Raw genomic sequence first — 21,193 nt, 5'->3', positions numbered from 1 at the left:
CACTCTCAGTCTCCCCGGTGGGTGCCAAGGACTCAGGCACCTGAGCCACACCTGCTGCCTCCCGGGGTGCACATTCGCAGGAGGCTGGAATCAGAAGCAGAGCTAGGACCGGAAATGAGGCACTCTGCTGGGAGGCGGGAATCGCGGGTGGCAGCTTAGGCCCACTGTGCCAATCAGCCACCTCCGGCTCTACTTCTGAAAGACAGCACTTCTGCTTCCTCACGCCCTCCTGCTTCCCAGCCTGAAGTGTCCCTGGGAAGTAGCCCATGGCAGGGTGGGAAAACCATGGAATCCCTGCTCCGGGAGCTGCGTCCTGGGGCCTGGGGCCTTGGACACAAACCAGATCTTTCTGAGCGTCACATTTCTCATTTGAAACATAGAAACGAGGGCAGGTGTTGGGTGCAGTGGTTAAGATGCCGGTCAAGGTGCTGGAATCCCGTATTGAGTGCCTAGGTTGGAGTCCCGGCTCCACTTCAAATACCCTGCTAATATACACCTGGGGTGGCAGCAGGTGATCGCTGAAGTACATGGGTCTCTGTCACCCATATGGGAGACCTGGGTAGACTTCTGGGCTCATGGCTTCGGCCTGGCCCAGCCTCAGCTCTAGTATGAATTTGAGAAGTGAATCAGCAGATGGAAGATTGACCTCTCTTGCTCTCGGTCTCCCTCCCTCTCTTTGCCTTTTTTATTATTATTTTATTTGAGAGGTAGAGTTACAGACAGAGAGGGAGAGACACAGAGAGAGAGATTTTCCATTTGCTGGTTCACTCCCCCAAATGGCCACATCAGCCAGAGCTGGGCTGATCTGAAGCCAGGAGCCAGGAGCTTCCTCTGGGTCCCCCACATGGGGGTAGGGGCCCAAGCACTTGGGCCATCTTCCACTGCTTTCCCAGGCCATTAGCAGAGAGCTGGAATGGAAAGGGAGCAGCCAGGACTTGAACCAGCACCCATATGGGATACTGGCACAGCAGAAAGAGGCTTACCCTACTACGCCACAGCACTGGCCCCTCTCTTTGTCTTTTAAATAGATTAAATACATAAAAGTTCTTAACAACCATGGAAGCAAGTATCCCCAACATCTCAAGGTTATTCTGAGATTTAACTATAGAATATAAATGTACCTTGTATATTTCAATGCTGAACCCAATTATAAACCCAACCTCAGTACAACGGTCAAACACACTGTAAGACAAACTCTCCCAGACATTATTTCACCCTACCCTTAACAGAAGACTTGGCACAGCATTAACTACCCACACAATGGTCATACTTTTTCCTTTCCCCTCAAGGAGGAATTAGGGACAAAAAAAAAGTGGGGGATGGAAAAGAACACGTGAAGGGAGCCGGAGCCACCAGCTGCCTGGGAGAACGAATGCCAGTCACCATAAGGCACGGCCCAACACGTGACAGGACACATTCTGGCTCGTCCCCTCAGGTTTTGGGGACGGCTTTGCTCAGCCCCCCCCAGCCTCTCTCCCCAGTGACCTGGATGCATCCCAATGTGCTGCTATCAACGGTCTGGCCTGTAGCAGCTTTGGAGAAGGAAAGCTACGCTAAGCGCTGTGTAAAGAAAATGCCACTGAGAAGACTTGAAAGTCTGCGAGGCTACGCTGGACGGCCGCCATGAGTAATTGCCTTGTTGGGACTGGTAACCGAAATAGCATCGCAGGCATATTTACCCAATTTTCATAAAAACTATTACGGCTTTATTTTCAAAGCAAGTAACTACAGAGCCATGTGGCCTGTCAGTGAACGCTCTGGTGATTAACTGAGAAATGTGGAGGTGGGTGGGTGGAAGAAGGCTGCTAGGCAGACGGATTCGAGAAAAACAAATTTAGAAAAGGATGTCTTTTGAATTTTGAAAGCTGAAAGCATTTTGGTCTCCAGGAGGACGTTCCACACACCAGTGCTAAGCCCTGCACCCCGAGAGAGAAAGGAGGAAGCGCGGTGCATCTGTGTCAACGGTCATTTCTGCACAGGCTCAGAATTGTGTTTTCGAAGGCAGGTTTCCTTAGAGTTAAAATCTTGGCACAGGTCGAGAGGCAGCAGCAAAGCCAAATTTTGCATTTTTCAGAATTAGCCCTGTTGCAGGGATGGGAAGGCCCCGCCCAGCCCTCCCCTACCCTGCTGGGAATGCTGTGAGCCCAGATCCCCACACGCAGGGCTGAAGGGCAGGTTTGGGAATGGAGCTGCCACAGTGCTTGTGGAAGCCAGCAGGGAGTGGGCTGGGTTACCCTGAGGCAAGGTGTAGCAAGACTTCCCACCCACTGCCATTCACAACCTTGCCTGTGAAACTCATTATAAAACTAATAATCCAGGATGAAAACAGTGAGCAAGAAAGTACGGTAAGTGGGGCTATTGGCCCTGACAGTCTCAACAGACCCTCTCCTATATATATCCATCATCTCGTTGGTTGTCTCCTGGATGCTCTACGGAATTCCTGAGAAGCCCACCTCCATCACCACCCCGGGTGCTCCTTAGAGCCACCCCCATGATTGCTGCCCTCACCATTGGCACCAGCATCACCACCACTATGCCACCGTCACCTCCGCCATCCCCTCCAACCACATGCTCCTTACTGTGTCACAGCAACAGCAACGCTGCCAGCACCAACACCAGCATCACACAGCAGCGAGTGGCAGCACCAGATTTAAAGCCGGGCCTGCCTGGCTCAACAGCCTGTGCTCTTACTTGCTTTGCTTTATCAGAGACCAGACCACAAAGTCGCAATGTGGCTGTCCAGTGAGAGGTGTTGGGAGTTTCCCTACACGATGGTGCGTGTTTAAGGAGCTGCTCACTGCTGTCATTTGATTATTATTTACCATGTATGTGTATCAAACTAGCACACTGTACCCCATAATGTATACAATTATGTGTCAAACAAAAAGAATACATTCTGATGCATTCAAAGAGATAATATTAAATGCTGGTAGGGATGTGTAGAAACTGGAACCTCTACACATCACTGGCAGGAGTGTAAAGTGTGCAGCCACTAGTACTTCTACTGCTAAATATTTACCCCAGAGAACAGAATATATATGTCCACAGAGTTACACACAAATGTTCATAGCGGTATTCAGAATAGTCCCAAAGTGAAAACGGAAATGTCCATCAATTTGTGAATGAATAAACAAATGTGGATCCATACAGTGGACTATTATTTGATCATAAACATGAAAGAAGTACTCACATACGCTACAATGTGGAGGAGTCTTGAGAAGCATGAAGCGAGAGAAGCCAGACATGAAAGACCATGCATTTGATCATTCCATTAATTTGAATTGTCTAGAACAGACAACGCCACAGATAGAAACTCCTCATTATTTTACTTCTGTCAGGAAAAACACATTTGAGGTTTTCTATCAGGATATACAGATGCACTTCCTACTTTCCAACAGTGACATGACAATGTCATTACATTGGTGATTTACATAACCAATTTTCTATTAATAAATACTTTTAAAAAAGAAAAAAAAAAAAAAACCTCTGACTTTCCTTCCAAAGACACTGGAAGGCAGCATGTCACAGGAGTACATGCTGCTACCAGCTCTTTTTTTTAAATCTAGGCACTCTGACCTCTTTAAACATGCAAATCCAAGACCAATGCCTCCTCTTAGCCAGTTCCCAGATCAGTGCCCAGTGCTGTCAAGGGCCTAACACTCACTCTACTAAGATGCCCAACTCCACGCATTGTCGGTGTGCCAGATCAGATAGAGGGGGAAAAATGGTCACTGACACAAAAAGAATTTTAGATTTTCCAAGGAAAAGCCACTTGACTCCTACGGGCTTCTTATCTTGACTGACACCTGTTCTGGATCCAAGGAAAGACATTAAGTAAATGATATTCTGGGAGGATGAGGAAAACACACTGACATCTGAGGGTTGGCAATGTAAGATAGGGAGCTGCTTCTCTTACAAGATAGAATTTCATTTAGTGTTTTTAAAATGCTTTACATTCTTAGTCTAAATTACTTCCTCAAAAATGGGACAGTGTTTTCCAGATCAGTTATTCCATCCCTATACCCATGACTTGAAAGACATTCCCAGATAAATTGGAGTTAGTATAAAATTAATGCATCAATGATAAAGCATATAAAATGTTTATGCTTAATAACACTTTAATAAATCAATAAATGTTTGCTTGAAAATATAAGACTAGCAAATTGATTTCTTTTGGGGGGAGGGGTGTTAGAAATCACTTAAAAAATAGTCCTTCTGCTTTAAATTTGAAATATTACAATTATTAGATTAAAATTTTTTTATAACAATATATTTCAAGGCTAAATTTTCCACAAAGAAAAATGCTTCAAAAAATCTACTTATTATAAAATTAAGTTGATGAAGGAATAGGTCACTAAAAGTAAAGTCAAAATAGAGCAGTGTGTGGCACAGAGGTTACTATGCTGCTTGCGATGTCTGCAGCCCGTGCTGGAGTAGCTGCATTACTGTCCCAGCTCAACCTCCAATTCCAGCTTCCTGTTCACTGTGTGCCCTGGGGAGCAGCAGATGAAGGCTCAAGTACTTGGGTCCCTGCCACCCATATGGGCGACCCTGATGGAGTTCTTGGCTCCTGACTTTGACCTGCTCCAGCCCCAGCTATTTTGGGCATTTGAGGAGTAAACTAGTAGATGGAAGATCTTGCCCTGTTTGTCTGTCTCTGTTTCTATCTGTGCTTCTTGCAAATTAAAAAAAAGGGGGGGGGGGTAGAACCAATACGCTCACATCATATGTAGGTAAAATTAGAAGAAGGCAGTCAGTGTTGTCACACAAAGCATTACCTTACCACAAAATATTCCTAATGTCACAACAGGCACTTAGATATTTTCAAGCTGTATGAAACAGAGTCTCAATTCACCTTTATAATAAAAATTATTTTGTAAAAGAACTATTATGTATTGCTTAGAGAAGGACTTATTAGAAGTAAAACTCTGAACTTCAGGAGGCTTGAGTTATATCCCTGTAACTCTACAGCAAAAAAACTCTTCCCTCCAAACAGGATACACCAAGTGTTTAACACGTTAATTATCATCCTTCATCAAGCATAAAACCAACAGTCAGGAAATACAGCTGCAATGGCACAATTACCAACACACTCAGAATAAACCCTGGAGCAAAGAAAACAAATGGCTTGCTTTTCATTAACAGAGCCCGGCCGCCGTCTCCAAAGACAGTGTTTGCTTTCCAGTCAGAGTCCCAAAGGCGTCTAAGGGGCATTTGCTTTGGTACAGCCAGAGAACAAATCAACCATGAAAATAATTATTTGAATTTCAAGATCTCCATGATCAATACACAGTGCCACTCAGAACAAAAGTATTATACATACATCAGTTAAAAGAAGACTTGAGGGGCCGGCACTGTGGCGTGGCAGGTAAAACTGCCGCCTGCAGCGCCAGCATCCCATATGGGCACCAGTTTATGTCCCGGCTGCTCCACTTCCGATCCAGCTCTCTGCTATGGGCTGGGAAAGCAGTAGAGGATAGCTCAAGTCCTTGGGCCCCTGCACCCTAGTAGGGGACCTGGAAGAAGCTCCTGTCTCCTGGCTTCAGATCAGCACAGCTCTGGCCATTGTGGCCATCAGGAGAGTGAACCAGTGGATGGAAGACCTCTCTCTCTCTCTCTCTGCCTCTGCTGCTCTGTGACTCTGCCTCTCAAATAAATAAACAAATATTTAAAAAAAGAAGAAGACTTGATAAAATAAAAATCTTATAAGCACCAGACATATTTTAAAAAATACTGGTGCAACAAGATTGAGAAGCCAAACAGCCGCCTCATAATGAATGATGATACAAATGGCATTCGTGGTCTTGGTTTTCATGTTTCCTTGCATACAATATGTACACAATGTGCCTATCTATGTAATAATGAGTTGTGTAGGACAACTCAGATTTATATTATATCAGATTGGAGTTTACATAAAGAATTCTAATGTAGCGAGTCATGGTTCAAAGTATTATAGAGCAGTATTATGGAGAGGCACTCAAAGTGCAGGTTAGGTAGGATTTGATTCTGGACACATTCTGAGCATCACTACAACACGGTTATTCCTCAACAGATGTACTCCTCCTACCCAGAGTGCATCACAACCAATCCACAAGCTGTTAATGAAGTCATAATTGAAGGGAAGTTCTGAGGATGTCAAAGGTAACGGAGAGTCTCCTGTCCAAAATGTTCGTGATCATGTCCAGAGCCACGGCGGTCACACTGATGCTCGGTCTCTACCCAGAAGTCCTGCCCAGCATCAGCTCACTGCTGTCTGCAGGGTGAGCAGCCTGGCAGACACCAAGGAGCCACATTTTCCACTGCACAGCATGCCAGGAGTACACACAGGGGTTCTTCTGGGACTATGGCACCAATTCAATTTCATATCATATTTTATACGCAATTCACCTCAACCTGAAGTTTTCTTTTCTTATATTTGGGGGTAGGCATCATTTCCTCGTCTACTTGGCTGAGGGGTGCAGCTCTCTTTCAAAAAACAGATAACCTCTGAAGCAGTATACAGAACAGCACCTCGTGTGTATTCCTGCGCCCAGAGCTCAGAGTCACCCAGGGGATTCTGCCCAGGCCCACGTGAGAACTGTGAACAGTGTGTGATCATCTTGGTCAGTCCACTGTGGTCACAATGGCTGCTTCCTGAGGTGTGGAGAGCAGCAGTAAATCAGAGAGAAGACACACAGCCCCTGCCAGCAGCGGTACCATGGCCAGCGTGAAGGAGAAGGCTGCAGGCTTACATGTGCAGAACATTTGGCTGGACAGAGAGGGACACACGGAAACAGAAGGTCCCTCCGCTCACTGCTGAGAGTGGGCAGAGCACAACACCTGACTGCCTGCGGCTGGCGGCCTGCGAGGAAGCACCCATGACCGTGCAGCGAGGAGCCGGGAGGGCGAGGGGAGGAAGAACTCCATGGTCAGCTCTCCTGCACGGGGGTCGCTCAGGTCCGTCACAGGCTGAGGCATCTCTCATGGGACCTTCATTTTCAAGACTGGCATCTGCAAGGTTTCCATCTTAAGACTTTGAGAGACGCAGTGACTTTACAGACATCTTAAAATCAAGGCAGCATTTTAAGGCAAAGACAAAACGGCCCAAACAAAGCAGCTTTTTAATGTTGTGAGTTTGTCAAGCAAAGCGTTGGGATACAAATTGCCTGAAAAACTAGAAGCAAGGCAATTTCCAGGTGAACTTGAGCTAGTTCTTGCCCATGTGGGTTTTTTTTTTTTTTTTTTTCTTTTTCAAAGATACAACCTGGTAACAAAGCACCCATTGTTCTCTCACCATTCTTAAAATCCTTTTGGAAGCAAAATCACTTCCTTATCTCCATAAAAATTCATTCCTAGCAACCATCAGGGAGAAAAATAATTCCATGTTCAGTTTCAACACTGAGAGTTAGAGTCTGTACTTCTCTCCCTTCTGAGGAAAGAAAGAACTGAGTTTGTTGATTTTTCACTTATAAAATATTACTGCAGTGTTACAGAAAAGTGTACTTCTGTATTCAATGGTACTCTCAGAATAGAGGATTTTTCCAAAGTCAGAGAGCAAAGAGAACACCTTAAATGAATGAGTATGTCTGGATTTAGTAACTGCAAGTAACCAAGCGCACGTAATCTTCTCTTCAGCCGTGTCTAACAAGTATCACAGAGGAGCAAATGCAATCACCGGGGCTGAGTCCCTCCCCCAGGACCACGGATCGCCGGGGCCGTCTGAGGTTTTCGATCACATTTGTGTGTACAGCGATCGTGGCACTGAGGACTGAGACGTAAACATGACCCTGCTGGGGTCCGGCGCTCTCTCTGACCTCCGGAGTCCCCGACCACAACGCATGCTGCAATGGAGCTCTGCGTAAGATTTTCAAGAGGCCCCTCCTAGCTTTCCTACCTTCAGCGTGGTGAACTCATATGGCTGGTAACCTCTGAAGCTCTCGTGGATGGCGGCCATCGTGTGGGAAGTTTTCTCCCAAAAATGAAGCAGGGTAGTCTGCGAAGAGAGGCGGGGAAGTGATTCGTGTTCTGAACGCCGAGTTCCAGCCACAGGGCTCTGAAGGAGACGTCCGGCTCATCTCGGGGCCCATCAGGTTTCCCACTAGGCCCCCATGCACACCTCGGATTTCAGCCCATAAATGCCCCGGATTCCCCCAAAACTGCCTCCCACGGCACACGTGGCTCCCTCGACCTGGAACCCTCCCCTCTCCATTCTCTGTATCATTCACTCCTTTCTTCAACCCCAGTCTAGGCAGAAACAATCTATCTCTGATACTCCTCAACTGTTTTGAGTCTTCCTTTCTCAAACCCCCATGGAGTTGTCTAGAATTTTTTTCAGTGAGCACTTTCTGTCCTACAGGTTTAGAACATATAGTCAGATTGTCTCAACTTCCTTCCTAAACGTGGAGCTCTTTGAAGACACAGAACCTGGTCTTCTTAATTGTATTATTCCCTACAATACACAGCAATTGGTAATCCACACTCAACAGACCCCTGAAGTAAACACAGGGCAATGGGAAATTACAGAATATGTATAGGGAACAGATACTTGGACTGAGTCAAACTGTAGGACCCTAGGAGACAGATGTGGCAAGTAAATTATGAGAACGGCATTCCGAACATCAAAATGCCAAAACCAGACTCGGAACTCAAAGATCCTCTATGTCATCCGAGTCTCAAGCCATTCTTTGTTCATGGTAACAAACATCGCTTTGTTACCTGGTATGTCGCCAGCATGTGAGACAAGAGATTGCATCTGCTTGCTCCAAGAAGATCCACTTTTTGACACACGTCCATCTTCAACTTGTCAAAGTTTTTTTTTGCAAGGCGTACCTGTGTCTGTACCTGCGAAAACCAAGGAAGAATCGCTGGATTAGTCAGACTCCTAAGTAGTTAACGTTTGCAGGTGAGAGAAGACCAACATGGAGCGCTTCTCGTTCTTACCTGAAAACTCCAGGTAAAGAAGATCCCACAACGTGCACGCTTTACCTCAAACGTCCTGACTCAGAGCACAACCCACACGCCTTCCTAGCAGACTGAAGATCTTCACTGCATCTTTCTTACTCTTGTGTTGAGAGTCCTTTCTGGTCAGGGCATTCACAAACCGAGCACAGTGCCGAGGATTCTGGAGATGCGCAAGTGGCAGGGGCTAACTGCTGCTCCACTGTGCACCTGCATTGCTCGGGAGCCCAGTCCCCGCACACTTCTCACTCTGCTTTCTCTCGGGCTCACATCATACATAACGTGCGACGTTTGTGAAGACACAAGGTGAACAGCAAGCCCATTTACTAACCCACAGACTTGACTTGCACTCCCCCTGTTCTTCCACTAATGCCCTTTTTCTGTCTAGGAGACCTAAGAGGGAATTTTGACATAACTTTAAAAACTGCGCCCCCTCTCCGACCAATTTTTAACTTTTTAGTATCAAGAAATTACACTAACAATTTTCTGTCTGTCCCTGAACCATACAGTAAACTTAGGGACAGAGTAAAGGTCAAGAAAGATTCAGATATGCCTATTCTATACACTATTTCACAGTAAGGCAGAAAGGTTTAAAATGTAATGCAGTAAACTTCTGAGCCAGGCAGTTTGGTCTGGCGGTTAAGATACTGCCTGGGATGCTCACATCCCATATCAAGGAACCTGAGTTCAAGTCCAGGTCCTGCCCCGGAGGCCAGCCCCCTGTTGATATGCACCCCAGGAGGCAGCACAGGGGAGCTCTGGGCTAAGCCTAGTTCTGGCTGTGTGGGCATTGGAGGAGTGAACCAGTGGAGAGAAGTTCTTTTTCTTTCCTTCTCTATATCTCTACCTCTCAAATAAATTTTTAAATATTAAACTGTGAAGTCAACATCTCCCCCTTCTTTCAATTCAAAGTGTTACCACATCATATTGTGACCAGAGAAAGCAAGCCAAGCTTTTAAAAACCCACTTTGTGGAGGTATAGTTGACAAATAGAACGCTATCTTTCAGGTACTCAACTTTAGAGAGTTCAAATATTAACCTATCACAGATGATTGCTCACGTTGCAGACACTAGATAGGTAACTGAGAACTGGAGGGGACACTGGCTCCTTATGACAAAGGCCCTCACCCCAGGACCCCGGGGGGGACACAGCCAAGGTCTAATTTGCCCACCAGCACAGCACCTGACAACCTGCTGCAGGGTGGAGACTTGATACGCGTTTGTTGACACAATGAGATTTTGCAGGTCATTTGAAGAAGTAAGGCATTCCAATGTGTTTTAAAGTGTAACCCTTAAAGTAGTTTTAGAAGTGATGAGGGTTGCTGGCGTTGTGACGCAGTGGATTAAGCTGTCACTTGTGACACTGGTATCCCATAACGGAGCGCCGCTTTACGTCCCTGCGCCGGGCTCATCCCTGGTTGTTGCACTGTTGCACCCATTTGAGGAGTGAACCAGCTGATGGAAGATCTTTCTTTCTCTCTCTCTCCCCTTCCCTCCCTCCCTCCCACCTTCCCTTTCCCCTTCTCTTTCCCTCTCTCTCTCTTTCTGTAACTCTGCTTCTCAAATAAATAAATCAATCTTAAAGACAGGCAGTCAAGAACTGTGAATGAATGCCCATGTGCATAAGGCCCTACCAAGCTTTTGGGACAAAGAAGTTAGCGAGCGCATTACACTGAAGGAAAACAAAAGCAGACTAAGGGTGAGGAGCAGAGACAGCACAGACAAGCTGCCGGGTGATGTCGCTGAAGTCCCCATTACTGGCCTCCCTGCCTCCCAGCCCGTTGCCCTATAACTCTGTGACGCTCTCCTACTCCGACTCTGCACTTGGGCTTGTGACTTACTTTGGTCAATGAGATGCTAACAAATGTAACAACACTGGAAGCTTGGAAAAAATATAAGGCTGGCCCACCTCTACTTTTATTCTGGCTTCTCTGAGATTGCCATGAGGATGTACCCAGACTAGACGGGTGGATGGGTTCAAGAGACTCTTCGTGCTGGCCGGCGCCGTGGCTCACTTGGCTAATCCTCTGCCTGCAGCGCCGGCACCCGGGTTCTATTCCAGGTTGGGGCGCCGGATTCTGTCCCAGTTGCTCCTCTTCCAGTCCAGCTCTCTGCTGTGGTCTGGGAAGGCAGTGGAAAATGGCCCAAGTGCTTGGGCCCTGCACCCGCATGGGAGACCAGGGGGAAGCACCTGGCTCCTGGCTTCAGATCGGCGCAGCGCGCTGGCCGTAACAGCCATTTGGGGAGTGAACTAACAGAAGACCTTTCTCTCTGTCTCCCTCTCTCTCTCTCTCACTGTCAAAAAAAAAAGAGACTCTGCGTGCAAGAGATATGAGAGGGAGAACCCAGTTGTCCTAGCAGATGAGTCTTTGGCCAGCGGATCACAGACATGCAAGGGAGTCCAGCCATTTATCAGTACACCCCTCCCTGCCCCACAGTTGACCACAAACACCCAAGTGAGCCCACAGGGGCCAGAACTGCACTACTAACCCACAGATCTGTAAGCAATAAAAATGCTCAGTGTTTAAAGCCGCGGAGTGCTTGGTTGTGATTTCACAGCATTCCTGTGGCTGCAGATAACGGATCTAAATCAGGACAAGACCAGGAAGGCTTCTGACGCGAGGGAACATCTGAGGTGGGTCTCATAGCATAACCAGGATGCACAAAGTAAATATAAAGTATCCACATCATCAGCCTCCTGACATGGATGTTCTAGATTTTCCAATTAAATGCAAAGTAACATTTTTGGCAGGGGTGTGAATTTTGCTTTTTCTCTTTACAGGAATAAATCAGTTACTCGGAGACAAGTTTATATGCTAGGAGGCAACTTATTTTATTTGCTCATAACAACGATCTCATGAATTCATACAGTTTGCAATGTGCCCGAAATTAATTTTGCCAAGTGAATTTAGAAACCCAGAAGACGACTCCAGCACTTGACCCAGTAAGTTCTGAAAGGCCATATGCTTTGTGTGTCAACAATGATTATGAAAATACTTAATGCACTGCTGGGTTTCCAAATGCTGAGCCCTTTCCCTGCCAAATGGGGAGGATGGGACACGGCCGCACGTCGGAGCACAGTAGAGTTCATTTACTGCTCGGTGCACCATGTCTGCTCTAGAAAACCTTTCCAGCCGGCAATCCGAGGACAAAACGCCAAGGACACAGTCAAGCCCGAGCCACCAGCAAGAGCCTAATTCCAGACGCCTCCAGATGCACTCCAGTGAGAAATGCTCTCAGTGTCGTCCCTCTGCACCCCAGCTGAATTATATCCAGTTACGTAAACATCGTGAGGAGCTCCTGTGGTTCTCAAGGTTCTGTGAAAAAATTTCCACTCAAATAAATGTGCCCCTTGTTTACTTCTGAAGTTTGTCAGCTCCCCTTTTCCCCCATATTCTCTAAATCCTAGGGAATGACCACATATTACACCCTCTTTAGTTTGGGTCCTGCATCGTCCAGGCCATGGAAATGCAGTGTATCCAAGATAGCAGCAATGCCTGGACTGTCAGAATCTCGGGGCTGGGGCCGGCACTGTGGCACAGCGGGTTAACGCCCTGGCCTGAAGTGCCGGCATCCCACATGGGCACCGGTTCTAGTCCCAGCTGCTCCACATCCAATCCAGCTCTCTGCTATGGCCCAGGAAGGCAACAGAAGATGGCCCAAGTCCTTGGGCCCCTGCACCCACGTAGGAGACCTGGAAGAAGCTCCTGGCTCCTGGCTTCAGATCAGCACAGCTCTGGCCATTGAGCCATCTGGGGAGTGAACCAGCGGATGGAAGACTTCTCTCTCTGTCTCTACCTCTCTCTGCAACTCTGTCTTTCAAATAAATAAAATAAATCTTTAAAAAAAAAGAATCTCGGGGTCCTTCCTAACCTGGAAGTCTCCCCCAGGCCCCAACTTGAACCACATGGGGTGCAGCCAAAGCTGTCTTTCCTCTCAGATCAGACTACTTCCCCTGCAGAGGGGAAGATCTTCATACTGCCCACAGCCAAATCAGGAGAGCACTATTATGTTGTTTTCCTAAAGGTTTTGTTTCCTTCAAGAACATAACCAAAGAATTCCACTCTTATTTTTCTACCTCCTCCCGCCCTCCAGTCACTCAGCTAATGTTCACGGAGGATCTTTCACTCGCTGGTAGCCGTGGACACAACAGGTGGTGGTCTCTGCCCCTGGGAGACTCACAGGGGATATGTTCTTATCACTGAAGGTATAACTGCAGATTGAGCGAGGTGCTCAGCCCCGCAAACATGACTGATCAACGATCCAACCCAGAGGATGTGTCCTGAGAACACGGGGTTCAACCTCTACCCTGGAGGACTGAGCACCATTAGTTATGTAAGGGGAGAGAATAGTTAGTTCGGGGAGTGGGTAGGTGGGGGCATGTGCAAAGGCCCTCGGGTGGAAGACAACAGGCAGGCCCCAGAATGGACAGCAGGCTGATATAGCTGACTTGTTAACAAGCAGGAGGGTGGTACGAGGTGAGGAGTGGCGGACAGAAGCACACACTGGAACAGGGCCACCGTGTGCTCAGGATTTCAGTTTTTCCCCTACAGCAGTGGGAAACCAATGCAGGCTTTTAAGAAAGGAAGAGCTAGGATCCTTTTTTCAGTTCAGAAGTCTCCCTCACTGCAGTGTGGAGACGGCCTGGAGGAGGGATGAAGGTAGACCAGGACGGAGCTGGGGCAGAGCAAGGACGGCAGATTTTCACTTGGGGAGTGATGCTGGGTATGGACAACTGTGCTCTTACTGGAGAGAGATTGAAGAGGCAACACAGGACTGGCTGGGGAGGGGAAGATGACTGCTAGGTATCTGGTCACCCCCAGCCCCATGTTGTTGTCTAGCTCACCTTCCCCAGAAGCTGATTCTACCAGCTCTGCCGGACACCCCAGAGCACCAGAATCCATGGCTCTCTTTCCCAGCAGCTCTCCACACTCCTCCCTCACCCACGTGTGCTGTTCCTCTGTGTTTTCTGCTGAGGAAGCATCCTGCCTTTGGGGAAATTTTAAGACCATAGAATGCATCGGTCACTTCCGTTTGTCTTCACTGAGGTGCCACAAGGGAAAGTCTAAGCCTGCCTGAAGTCACAGAACAGAAGGTCTGGCTTTGTTTAAAGAGCATCTTCTTGTCCGAAGCCAATGATCTGGGACCTTTCAAGGGTCAGATAATTAAGTTCCTCGCCGAGTCACTTCAGTGAACATTTACCGCACATGCTGTATCATATAGGCACCCATTGATGGCAGGAGCAATTTAATACCGTGTTACGCAGAGAAGTACGGGGAAATGGCCCTACGTGTACCGTGCTTGTGTGTAGGCAGCCAGTGGACACTTTAGGAGCTACTTACTTTTGGATCTCCTCTTAACAACACCCTCACCCCAGTCTGAAAAACAACATTCCGTCTCTGTAACAGTGCAGTTTCACTGGGGGCTGCAATGCTTTTCAACAGACCATTCCTACTGACCGGCCCAGGACAGCGTCTTGGCCCAAGCCGGGTCAACTGAAATGGATCACGGTAGGCTGATGCAGTAGAAGGCCCCTGACCCAAGCTGGATGGATCAGAGCCCTTCCTTAGGGTTTCTGAATTTGCAACTGGCGAGAAAAAGTCTTAATCCTTCTCTGCTGGCTAAAGCACAAGGGGCAGAAAGCCCTGGCATTTGAGTTTCTTGTGTTTCTAAAAGTTATTTGAACACAGAACTCTTTCCATGTACCGTAAACCACCTATTACCTGCCATGATATTTGGGAAATCCCTGCTTTGCACAAAAGAACCAAGCCAGAGATACTTGTCTAACATACAAGTGTGAGGATTAGACACGGATGTCTCCCGATCGACAGTCCAGGCTCTGGACACTACACGAGAGAACACAGGGTTATTCTCCACGCGATTCACAGCGCTCCGAGTCTGAGACACGCACAGACATGCAGACGTCACCTCCGAAACCTCGGCTCAACGACAGCTGACCGTCTCAGCTTAGATGGAGGCACGGCCTGGATAGCACCTCTGTCACCAGGAACCTTGTGTGGCCCCTCAGCACGGTGGCAGGGAGGCAGCCCGTCAGACACCCTCGGGTGCTCCATGGTCAGATGTGCCACTTTCCAGGTTAAATACGCACACAGGCGATCTCTTTATTCTGGACCTCAGAGATGATGCCACTGCTGCCTTCATCATCTCACACCGTCACCATTTCCTTAAAAAGATTACTTATTTATTGAAAGAGTGACAGGTGCGGTGAGGTGAGAGAGATCTGCCACCCTCTGGGTCACTCCCCAGATGTCCCTAATAGCAAGCACTGGTCCAGGCCGACATCAGGAGCCAGGAACTCCACTCAGGTCTCCCACATGGGTGGCAGGGCCCCAAGCACTTGGATCATCCTCTGCTGCCTTCCCAGGTGCATTAACAGGAAGCTGGATCAAGAGTGGAGAAGCCAAAACTCAAACCATGTACTCTGATATGGGGCATCCCTTGCAGTGGCTTAACTTGCTCTGCCACAATGCCCAGCCCAAACTTCAAAATTATTGATTCATTTTGGAGGCAGAAAGACAAAGAGGGAGGAAAGGATGGAGGGAGGGAGGGAGACAGAGACAGGAACAGACACAACTCCCATATAGTGGTTCGTTCCCCAAATGTACGCAACAGCTGGGACTAGGCTGGACTAAAGCTGGGAGTAGTAGGGACTCAACCACTTGAGCCATCACCTACCACTTCCCATACTGTGCTTTAGTAGGAAGCTGGAATCAAGAGAGGATTTGGGATGAGGACCCAGGCACTCTGATATGGGATATGGGCATCTTAACTGGTGTCTTAACCACTAGGCCATGTGCCAGACCCCACTATTACTGTCAATCAACTTTACCGATCTACAACTTTAGGTGTACAGTTCTATGAGTTCTTGGATGAGTGCATACAATTATGCAATGAGCACCTCACTTAGGATACAGAACATGTCTGTCACCCTGAACGTTCCCACTGCAGTCCTGCCCTGAGGTTTCAGGCCCTGCCAACTCCCAGTCCGCTTCCCGTCACTACAGATTTGTCTCTTCTGGAGTGTCACATGAATGGCATTGTAATGTAGTCTCTGGTCTTCCTGTGGCTGGGTTTTTTTTTTCAGCATAATCTTTTTCAGATCAATCATGTTACCTATGTTAGTAGTTTTTTTTTTTTTATTTCTACATAGTATTCAACTATAGGACTATGCTGTGATTTATGTACATTTGGATTGTTTCCAGTTTGGGGCAACTGTGAATAAAGCTGCTATAAAGATTTGAGGACAATTCATCACCCGAACACATTTGCTATTTCTCTTAGGTAAATATTCAGTAGTAGGAGTGCTGATTCACATGGCAAATCTACAGTTCACTTTATAAGAAACCACTGAGCCATTTTTCCAAGTAACTGTATTATTCTGCATCCTAGAATGATCTAGGATGATCTAGGATCTAGTTCCACTGACTCCACATCCTCACTCATGCTTGGTATTTTCAGTCTTTGAAATTCCAGCCATTTTAGTGGTTGTGTAGTCATAGTTGTGATTTTAACTTCCATTTCTCTAGTGACTAATGATGCTGAATATTTCAAGTGGTAATTGCCACTTACATATCTTTAGCAATGTGTCTATTCAAATCTTTTGCCCATTCAAAAACCTGGGTTTGTCTTTTGTTACCAAATTGTGAGATATTTGTATGCTCTGCATACAAATCCATTATCAGACATATAAAGGTACTTCAAAATGTTTATGGAAAAATGGAATTAAAAAGTAATCTTCATTTTCTGTGAACATTTTGTAAAGGCTCCTCATCAGTTTGGAACATTTTCCTCAACTTTAAAATTTGCCTTTCATTTTCTTAATAGTGCCTTTTGAAATACCAAGTATTATCCTATGGTTTATGTGTTTTGTGCCTTAATAAATCTTTCCCTAATCCAAGGTCAAACATTTTTTACAGTACTTTTTCTTCTAGAAATTTAATATTTGGGGCCAGCACTGTGGCATAGCGGATAAAGCCACCACCTGCAGTGCCAGCTTCCCATATGGGCGCCAATTCGAGTCCCGGCTGCTCCACTTCCAATCCAGCTCTCTGCTATGGCCTGAAAAAGCAGTACAAGATGGCCCAAGACCTTGGGCCCTTGCACCCGCATGGGAGACCTAGAAGAAGATCCTGGCTCCTGGCTTCGGATCGGCTCCAACTGTTGTGGCCAATTGGGGAGTGAACCAGCAGATGGAAGACCTCTCTCTCTTTCTCCACTTCTCTCTGTAACTCTGACTTTAAAAAATAAATAAGTCTTCAACAAAAAAAGAAATTGAATATTTTAGCTAATCCCATTTATATTGATCATCATTTCTAGTTCATTTCTGTGAACAGTCTGTGGTTAGGGGTGCAGGTTCATGGGGTTTACCTTGCAAATGGAGATGCAACCATTCCATGATCATTTGTTGAAAAAATTATCCAAATTCCAATTGCATCCACCTTAGCACTTTTAGTATGATGAGGCCATACATGTGTTGGTCTATTTTTGGATTTCCTGTTCTATTATTTTAATCCATCTAGCTACCCTGTCTACCAATACTATACTGTTTTGATTGTTGTTGCTTTTAATACATCTAAAGTCAGGTACTGTAAGTTTTTGAAATTGTTTTGGCTATTCCAGGTATTCCATGTTTTATACACATCTTAGGGTTAGCTTATCAATTTCTTGGAAAGAAAGTCTTTAAGATGTTATTGGAATTGCACTGAATCTATATATATTTGGAAAGAACTGACATTTTAGGGGTCAGCACTGTGGCACAGTGGGTTAAAGCCCTGGCCTGAAGCGCCAGCATCCCATATGGGCGCCGGTTTGAGACCCGGCTGCTCCACTTCCGATTCAGCTCTCTGCTAGGGCCTGGGAAAGCAGTAGAAGACGGCCCAAGTCCTTGGGCCCCTGCACCCACGTGGGAGAATCGGAAGAAATTCCTGGCTCCTGGTTTCGGATCGGAACAGCTCTGGCCGTTGTGGCCAATTGGGGAGTGAACTAGTGGATAGAAGACCTTTCTCTCTCTCTCTCTCTCTCTCTTTCTCTCTGCCTCTCCTCCCTCTGTGTAACTCTGACTTTCAAATAAACAAACAAAATCTTAAAAAAAAAAAAAGAACTGACACTTTAATATCTTCTTACCAATGAACATGGTATATCTCTATATTTATTGGGATTTTAAATTGTCTTAACATTTTTTGTAGGTTTTGAAACACAAATCTTACACATATTTTGTTAAATTTAGTACTTAGTATTTCATACTTTGGAAGCTATTGTAATTTCTACACCTTTGAATAGCTAATAGTTCATCACTAGAAATAAAATAATTTTGTTACTTGGTCTTGTATCCTGTGGTGTTGCTAATACTAGTTCTACTATATTTCTTAGAACTTTTATAGCAAGATCTACGTGCATGCATCACGTTGTTTGAGAATGAAGAGTTTTACTTATCACTTTCCAATGTGTATGTCTTTTACTCATTTTTCATGCCTTATTGTACTGACTATGATTCTTTTAAGTAGAAGCTAGTATAAGCAAACATACATACCTTATTCTTGATTTTATGGGGGAAGCAATAAGGCTTTCCTGATCAAGTATAATATTAGCTGTGGGATTTTATGTGTATCTGTTACAAGACTGAGGAAGTTTTCCTTCTACTCCTAGTTTGCTGAGAATCTCTCAAAAGGAATTTCTTGTCTATGTTCGTGATGGACATTTTATAGTCTTCTTGAAACATCTTGTTCTTGTCAGGATTAATACTGGAATCATAAAATTAATTTGCAAGTGTTCATTCTTCTATTTTCTGGAAGGGTTTGTGTGTAATTAATATTATTCTTTGGTAAAAATTTAGTACATTTCACTAGTGAAGCCTCATGGGACTGGAATTTTGTTTGTGGAAAGGTTTTTGAACTATAAATATGATATATAAGTAGAAAGAGTAATCAGGCTATTTGTTTCTATTTGAGTGATATTTTGGTAGTGTTTATGCTTCAAGAGATTGATTGATTGATTGATTTGAAGATGTATTTATTTATTTGAAAGGCAGAATTACAGAGAGGCCAAGGCAGAGAGAGGGTGAGAGAGAGGTCTTCCATTCGCTGGTTCACTCCCCAGTGGACTGATCCGAACCCAGGAGCCAGGCATTTCTTCTGTCTCCCACATGGATGCAGGAACCCAAGCACATGGGCCATCTTCTGCTGCTTTCCCAGGCCATAGCAGAGAGCTGGATTGGAAGTGGAGCATCCGGGACTCGAATTGGCGCCCATATGGGATGCTGGCACTGCAGGCAGTGGCTTTACCTGCTATGCCACAGCACTGGCCCCCAAGAGATTTATTTATTTAATCTGAATTATCAAATGTGTTTGCTTAAAGACAGTCATAATATTTATTGTCATTTTAATGTCTATACTATCTGCATTAAGGTCCTTTATTATTTTTCATATTGACAATCTGTGTCTTCTCTCTCTTATTCCTAATCATTTCGACTAGAAGTTATCAATTTTATTGATTTTTCAAAGGATCAAGTTTTGATTTTGCTGATTTTCTGTGTTTTGTTTACAATTTCTTTTGTTTCTGTTCTTATTTCCCCCATTACTAGCTTAGACTTTTCTTTTTCTAGTTTCTTAAAAGTTTAGATTATTGATTTTTAGTAGTTCCTTATTTTAAAATATAAATATTTAATGGCATAAATTTTTCCACATACATTGCATTAACTACATCTTACTATTTTAATATGTTATGCTTTCATTTCAAAATTTATCCCAATTTCCCTTGTAATATCTTCTTCTGACCCGTGAGTTATTTTGATGGATACTGTCTAATTTCCAAATATTTTGGAGAATAGTACAAATCTTTGTATATATATTTACTTAGGCATGCATTTGTTTCTCATTTATGGCTTAATTCTTTTGTAATTGATCAGAGAAAATACTTAGCATTATTTCAATTAAGAATTTATTCCAACCTGCTGTATGATTTCAAGCATAGTATATCTAGGCTTTACACATGTACTTGAAAATAATTATGTTCCAGTGTGAGATATATTCTGTGAATGTCAATTACGCCAAGGTAGCTGATACTATTCTATATCCTTATTGATTTCTGTCTACTTTTTCTATCAATTTCTGAAAGAGCAGTGTTGAAATTTCCAGCTACTGTTGTAGACAGTCTGTTTTCTATCAATCCTTGCTTATTTGCATGCTTCTTTATTAGTTATACAAAAAATTGGGATTATTATATCCTTTTTATGAATTGATCATATAAACATTCCTCTTTATTTCTGGTAGTAATCCTTGCTCTAAAGTCCTTGCTTGCCTAATATTAATATAGCTGCTTCCTATAGCTGAGTCTTGCTTTGTAAGAAATTTAATCCACAGCTCATTTTTCTTCATTTTATCTGTAAACAATACTATGAGATTTACCAAGCACAACAAGAGCAATGGGGTCAGTCTGGTGTTATATTTAAGGGGAACCCATTTCCTTTAGAATAACCACATTTCTTTTCTAAATTGCTAACAAAGCATCTATACAGTCAACAGTTCTAGATATGGCTCAGAATTACCATGCAATATACTATATTGAGCTTTTAAAATTTCTCTTTTAAACATAGGACAATGTTTGCTTGTTGTATTATTTCTGGCAGCTCTGATTTCTCAAAGCTCACTGGCAGCATTTTCTGTGCTTGCATACATGAGTTTTCTGGGACATAATTCACCTAAATCTGGTGACGAAATGTATTTAACTACTACTAGCACACATTAGCTTCTTTCATAGATGCAGCTGCAGTTTTTCCTTAAGAGCTCCTTTCTATCCTCTGCAGTTTAGAAACCACTTTCCTTAATGGAGGTGAAAGTAAAGTAGGAACTTAGTGCTTCTGATTTTGTTGCATTTTGCTGTTAAGATTAAATCACAGAAAAATATATTTTCAAGTTCTGTGCATTTTTGGAAAGCTCTTTAAAAAAAAAGGCTATCTCAGAGGTACTGCATGCCCCTAGCACCCAGATCATGGCCTCTCACTATTGCACCTCTCTTCAAGTGACCAGGAGCTCTTAAGGCAGGAAATACATAAGATGATTTTGAAACATCCTGTACAGAAGCCAGGGACGATATCTCAGAAGGAGCTCCTACCAGCCAAAACTGAGATAGCTTGAGCGTCCGCAAATTTTATATGGTTGATAATTAAGACACACTAAATATATTCCAATCTATAAGTCTATAATGATACATGAACAAATGAACAAATAAACAGAAAACC

General features: G+C 44.8%; 1 protein-coding gene across 4 annotated transcripts in view; it reads right to left on the bottom strand.

Annotated features, from left to right (window-relative positions):
• ICA1 (islet cell autoantigen 1) overlaps positions 1 to 21,193 on the bottom strand; it is a 147,614-nt gene that overhangs the window by 32,550 nt on the left and 93,871 nt on the right. For 3 of the 4 annotated variants that reach the window (XM_062179033.1, XM_062179035.1, XM_062179034.1), the window contains 2 exons: positions 8,695 to 8,820; positions 7,874 to 7,972 (listed from right to left, as the gene is read on the bottom strand). In XM_062179033.1, coding sequence (XP_062035017.1) covers positions 7,874 to 7,972; positions 8,695 to 8,820 — 225 coding nt within the window. Of the gene's footprint in view, positions 1 to 3,252; positions 3,332 to 7,873; positions 7,973 to 8,694; positions 8,821 to 21,193 lie in introns of those variants that run through there. The other variant, XM_062179036.1, reaches the window with a different exon arrangement.

The sequence above is a fragment of the Lepus europaeus genome, chromosome 20 (genome assembly GCF_033115175.1).
Source record: "Lepus europaeus isolate LE1 chromosome 20, mLepTim1.pri, whole genome shotgun sequence".
NCBI lineage: Eukaryota > Metazoa > Chordata > Mammalia > Lagomorpha > Leporidae > Lepus > Lepus europaeus.
Note: the sequence above shows the minus strand (reverse complement) of the source record. Positions and strands in the feature narration are given on the sequence as shown.